At 44.3% G+C, this 6,393-nt stretch overlaps 1 protein-coding gene across 1 annotated transcript; it reads right to left on the bottom strand.

Annotated features, from left to right (window-relative positions):
* Positions 1-4,576: 4,576 nt before the first annotated feature.
* On the bottom strand, positions 4,577-5,402 carry LOC101779253 (putative ripening-related protein 5). The gene has a single exon (XM_004954783.3). It carries the CDS (start codon positions 5,323-5,325, stop codon positions 4,750-4,752), a length of 576 nt encoding a protein of 191 aa, XP_004954840.1. The 5' UTR covers positions 5,326-5,402; the 3' UTR covers positions 4,577-4,749.
* Between the last annotated feature and the right edge of the window lie 991 nt (positions 5,403-6,393).

Raw genomic sequence — 6,393 nt, 5'->3', positions numbered from 1 at the left:
TCAGCAGGAAATGCCAGCAGAAGAACGTAGATCACACAATAAGGCCCGAATTCGTTTGGGAGGTAGTATTACTCCGGAATGTGAATCCTCCGTTAGAAGAAGTCATAGAATCAAAGCCAAGAGCAAAGGATTCCGCACTAGGTCATGCCAGGATAAAACTTGTCTAGTCTGCAACGCCCAGCCACCAATCATCTCAACGGGAACCATTCAACAGCTGGGGCACAAGATCTGTGCGGTTGACAGTTCCTTGATCTCTTCTGATGTCCTGTCGCTCAATGCTGGAACACAGAAGCCCATTGGAGCAAAGGTGGAGAAAGAAAGAGCTGATGCATCACGCAAAGGGAAGGAGGCCATGTCAGAGACTTCTTCTAACTCGCCGGTGGATAATATTTAAGAAGCATTGATATAGATGACAACAACCAAGCTCCTTTTGATTGATCTTGAAAGATGTTGGGTAGATTGCCCGCTTTCTGTTATGAACTCTGTTAGGGTGTATCGTGAACTTGATATGTTGGATGGTTGTACTGGTACAATGCATGACTGGTTATCCTCTGGGTTTCTTTGTGCCGGGTGGGTTGTTTATTGGCACTTTCTTTTGGTATTTCTATATGATTTCTTCATAATGCTCCCTACCAAGCTAAGCACAGAGTTTTTTTTCCAAATATCTGATTTTATTATGACAACAAGAAACTGGAATATTGTATCCTGGAATGTGAGAGGTATTAATTCTGTGACTCGGTGGAATGCGATCAGAAGTAAAATAATGGAGTTCAAATGCGATGTTCTTTGCCTACAAGAAACTAAACGGGAAACTTTCAATGAAACTTATCTCAGAAGCTTTTGTCCAACAAACTTTAACCAGTTTAATTTTGTCCCGTCCAATGGAAACTCAGGAGGTCTTGTTACTATATGGAATAAAGACAAATTCAAAGGGGAACCTATATTCCAAAATAGATTCGCCCAATATATTGAGCTACAATGCAAATTATCAGGCGAGTCCTGGATCATAACCAATATCTATGCACCCTGCACTCCAGAAGGGAAGTTGCAGTTCTTGAACTGGTTTAAAAGAATTGAAATGCAGGATGAACAAAGATGGCTGATTGTAGGGGATTTTAATCTTATGAGAAAGCCTGAGGATAGAAACAAGCCAGGGGGAGATATCCATGACATGCTTCTCTTCAACGAAGCCATTAGCAGGCTAAGATTAAATGAGATCCAGTTGAAAGGTGGTAGATTCACTTGGACCAACAAACAGGTTAGCCTACTGTTGCAAAGATTAGACTGGTTCTTTACCTCCTCATCCTGGATTTTCAAATACCCAAATACTTGTGCTTCTATCTTGTCTAGAGATTCTTCTGATCACAATCCTTGTGTGATCTCGATTTCAAACTCAATGCCGGCACCTCAAGTCTTTCGGTTTGAGAATTACTGGCTACATCACGATCAGTTCCATTCAGTTATGCAGAGAGGTTGGAATTATGAACCACCATTCACTGATAAGGCAAAAGTAATTGGAGCAAAATTCAAGAATCTAAGAAGGGAGCTGAGATCCTGGAAATCAAGCCTTCCAAGTCTAGCCAAAGTGATACAAAGCACAAAGGAAGTCCTAATCTTCCTTGATGTAATTGAAGAGTCTAGAGACCTATCTTTGCAAGAGTGGAATTTCAGAAGTGTAATCTCATCCCATCTAGCCTCTCTCCTACAGCAATAGAAAATTTACTGGAAACAAAGAAGCTCTGCCAACTGCGCAAAACTAGGTGATGAAGGTACACATTTCTTCCATGCAAGAGCCTCCATCAGAAACAAAATCAATCATATCTCCTTTCTGCAACATCAAAACGGTCATCAGATAATGGGCCACCATGCCAAAGCTACACTAATATGGGAAGAATTCAGAGAAAGATTGGGCAAAAGCAATTTCACTCACATGTACTTTGATCTCAGCCATCTCTTAACACCCTTAGAAGGATTGGATATCCTAGAAGTCCCATTTTCAAAGATAGAGATTGATCAAATCATCAAAGACTTGCCGGCTAATAAATCACCTGGTCCGGATGGATTCAATGGTGAATTCCTCAAAAAATGCTGGCATCTCGTAGCACAGGATTTCTATGATCTTTGTGACGCATTCTTTGAGGGAAATATCTGTGTACCAAGCATAAATGCCTCCTACATCACTCTCATTCCAAAGAAAGAGTGCCCCCTCCAATAGGTGATTACAGACCAATTTCGCTGCTAAATTCAACTATCAAACTCATTACAAAAATTCTGGCTGAAAGACTTCAGAAGGTAATTTTGAGTTTGGTACATAGAAATCAGTATGGCTTCATCAGATCCAGAACCATCCATGATTGTCTAGCATGGGCTTTTGAATTCCTGCACATATGCAAAGCCTCAAGGAAAGATCTTATAATCCTTAAATTGAATTTTGAAAAGGCATTCGATAAGATAGAACACCAGGCAATTATGCAGATCTTAAGGCATAAAGGGTTCGGGAACAGATGGGTCAAATGGATTGAAAGCATTCTGAGCTCGGGGACTTCTTCGGTACTCCTTAATGGTGTACCTGGAAAAGTTATTCACTGTAGGAGGGGAGTTAGGCAAGGTGATCCACTTTCACCCCTCCTCTTTGTACTTGCAGCTGATCTCCTACAGACCATTCTCAATAATGCCAAAGATGAAGGCAGACTCAGGCTGCCAGTTCAAAATGGAGCAGGAACAGACTTCCCAATAATTCAGTATGCAGATGATACTCTACTGGTAATGGAAGCAGAAAGAGATCAGTTGTTGCAGCTCAAATCCATTCTCAACATGTTTGCTGATTCCACTGGACTCAAGGTAAATTTCAACAAATTGTTATGGTGCCCATCAACACAAGTCAGGAGAAACTGCAAGACCTTGCATCTGTGATTAATTGTCAAGCAGGTTCTTTACCATTCACGTACCTTGGCCTACCGTTAGGGCTAACCAAGCCCAGGATTCAAGAATTCCTTCCTGTCATAAGAAAGGTAGAAAGAAGGTTAGGAGGCATATCCAGCATGTTGTCACAAGGTGGAAAATTACAGCTAGTCAACTCGGTTTTAACTTCAACAGCAATGTTCCACATGGCCACCCTTAAGCTCCCAAAGGAGGTCATTGATCAAATTGACAAGTTCAGGAAACACTGTCTTTGGAGAGGATCGGACCTCACTTCCAGGAAACCATCAAAAGTAGCTTGGCCTCTGGTATGTTTACCAAAACAGCAAGGTGGCCTGGGAGTAATCAATATCAATACACAAAATCAGGCCCTATTACTTAAATTCCTACATAAGTTCTTCTCTAAAGCAAACATACCATGGGTTCAGCTTCTCTGGGAAGCTTATTATAGTCAGGGTTCCCTGCCGGGAATACGCAGACAAGGCTCCTTCTGGTGGCGAGATATAGTAAAGCTCTTAAATCTGTACAAGGGGATAGCGTCTGCCCAGGTTTCGGATAGAAGTACAATCCTATTATGGAAAGATACTTGGAATAATCATCTCATACCGCTTGAATTTCCACAACTCTCTTCTTTTGCAAAGAATGAGGTAATCACCTTCAAGGAAATTATGCAAGAACCCCTGATCGATGCTTTGCATCTCCCATTGTCGGTAGAGGCACATAATCAATTTAGTCGAGGCACATAATCAATTTAGTCAATTACAGGGGATCTTACAAGAGACTCATAGCAACATACCACAAGATTTGTGGGTGTACACCTGGGGCAATCCGACATTCTCAATTTCAAAAACCTATAAAGCTCTGACTAGTGAAAGGCAAACACACCCCATTCATCACTGGTTGTGGAGATCCAAATGTCAAAAAAAAACACAAGGTCTTCTTCTGGTTACTTATCAAAGACAGAGTCAATACCAAAGATGTTTTAAGTCGAAGATCCATGCCTCTACAATCTACGACATGTGAAATGTGCATTCTTCAGAAAAGGGAAATAGCTGCACACCTATTTTTGCGGTGTAACTTTGCCAAAGCCTGCTGGGCATCAATTGGAATCACATACATACCTACCAGGCAGACCATATCAATCTTCAATGCTATTAGAAGATGATTACAGCGACCTTTTTTTCATGGAAGTCATAGTTCTGATGGCATGGAGCATCTGGATAACCAGGAATGCATGGACCTTCAATAATGTGGCACCAACAGTTCGGGAAGTCAAGCGCAAATTTGTTTCTGAGATTAGTTTGGTAGCTTTACATAGGGTCAACAGCCATATCCAGCCTTCTTTGCTAGACTGGATAGAGTCCCTGTAATCCTTCTCTTCTAGTTGCTTTTATTCTTTTCTTTTAGTTGCTTTAGTTGCCTTTTCCTTTTGCTTCGTTTCTCCTTGTTGTGGACCATTTTGGTTTCTTTTTAAATAAATTCAGTAGGGGATTCCCCTCGTGCTCCTTCAAAAAAAAACAAGGGCAAATGCGCAAAGACCAAGGGTAAAATTGCATTGACTTGTGAATAGTTGAAGGTAAAACCACAAAGTTAAAAAAATAAAGGTAAAAATACAATTGCACTTTAAAGTAGAGGTAAGATAAAAAAAAGCCTTTATTTGATACTTGATTTTGATATTTACAGGGCAATGAGCCAATGACATATCATAATAAACTTATATACAACAATAAGTAGTCCATATTTATACATGCTATATATCTACGGAGACAGCCAGTGAACCACAAATGTACAAACCGAACACAAACGAGCCAGACCGAATGTTGTAGGCGATCACTCGTCCCCGTCGGACCAGGTGATGTCCTGCTCGCCGGTGCTCTGGTCGAGCCCCAGGGCGTTCCACACCGCGGGCGAGGCGTCGACGATGTTGTTGGCGCAGGGCGCCTCGAAGTTGTGATCGTCGTCGCAGCCGTGCACGGAGTCGCACTCGTCGACCACCTTGGCGTACACGGAGTTGCCGTTGGCGGTGATCTTGATGCGGTGGCCGCAGCGCGCCATGTTGCTGAACCAGCCGGTGGAGAGCGCGACGACCATCTCGTCGTCGCTGTGGTACGAGTTGTCGCACTCCGACGGGCCGCCGCCGTCCTTGCCCTTCTCGAAGCTGTTGAGCGTCAGCGTGGCCGGCGTGCTCGAGGTGACCGGCGGCGAGCAGCGGTACTGCGGGTACCTCTTGCCGTCGACGCAGCAGTCCGGGTCGTTGCTCTTGACGCAGTTGCCGGAGCGGCCTGGGAGGTAGCCGCTGGCGTGGCAGACGCCAAGGCTTGGTCGGAGGGAGTACACTGCCGGTGAGGTGGACAGGACCACCAGGAGGACGATCGCCATGGCGCCAAAAGCTGATGCAGAGGCCATTGCCTCGAGCGGACAAATTCTTTCTCAGATCTTTTCTCGATTTCCTTTTTTCCTGTGCGTTGGTTGGCTTTGATTGCTTGAGGTTAGCCGTTCATGGGCTTATATAACAGTTACCTTTAGACTTCTTGTATGTGTGTGAACATGCACCGATGCACGTGCCGTATCAAACAGTTTGATGTAGCCATGTAAGTGTTACCCGAGACCGGGAGGTACGGCAATCAAGCCGCTCACCAATACTTTTTACTGGTGTTTTCGGACTTAGTCTAATCCGGAAGGCATTTTACCGTGCCATATCAAATTGTTTGATGTGCAAATGATTCACACAGAGAACTGTGGTGTTCTGGAATTCATTAGTATTGGCTGTTAGATTAAGTTGATATTGAAGAATTTGATTATGTTGCTTGAGACAGATTACTTTTTTCAAAGAAATACATGCAAGATAGAAAGGGAAAGACGTACTTCATATACTCATTCCGTATCTTAAACGGCATGGAGTTACCGTTGTCTCGAAGCTCTTAATTTAAATCTTAAGAGAAGGCATAAGAGTTATAACACTACGGGAACCAGACACTTTGCCGAGTGCCACAGGCACTCGGCGAAGGCACGAAAACACTCGGCAAAGGCTTTGCCGAGTGTAACACTCGGCGAACAGCACACGGCAAATTTCCTGTCGGCAAAGCCTAGTTTGCCGAGTGTCAAAACGCGAGCACTCGGCAAACATGTTGCCGACGGCCAAAAAACACTCGGCGAAAAGATGTACTCGGCAAAATACGCGATGACGGCGTCGGGGGTAACGGCAGGTTTGCCGAGTGCCAGACGGGAGGCACTCGGCAAACACCCTGGCTTTGCCGAGTGCCGTGTCCCTGACACTCGGCAAACATGGGCACTTTGCCGAGTGCCGTGCCATGACACTCGGCAAACAAGTCGCGCCTAGACCTGGGAGTGGCCCCTTTGCCGAGTGTTAAAGCCAAAACACTCGGCAAAGGCCCCTCTTTGCCGAGTGTAACACTCGGCAAAGTGCCCAGAACCCCCCCTTTTTCCCCATTTTGCCACGTATAACGGACCCCT

The sequence above is a fragment of the Setaria italica genome, chromosome I (genome assembly GCF_000263155.2).
Source record: "Setaria italica strain Yugu1 chromosome I, Setaria_italica_v2.0, whole genome shotgun sequence".
In the NCBI taxonomy this organism is placed as follows: domain Eukaryota; kingdom Viridiplantae; phylum Streptophyta; class Magnoliopsida; order Poales; family Poaceae; genus Setaria; species Setaria italica.
Note: the sequence above shows the minus strand (reverse complement) of the source record. Positions and strands in the feature narration are given on the sequence as shown.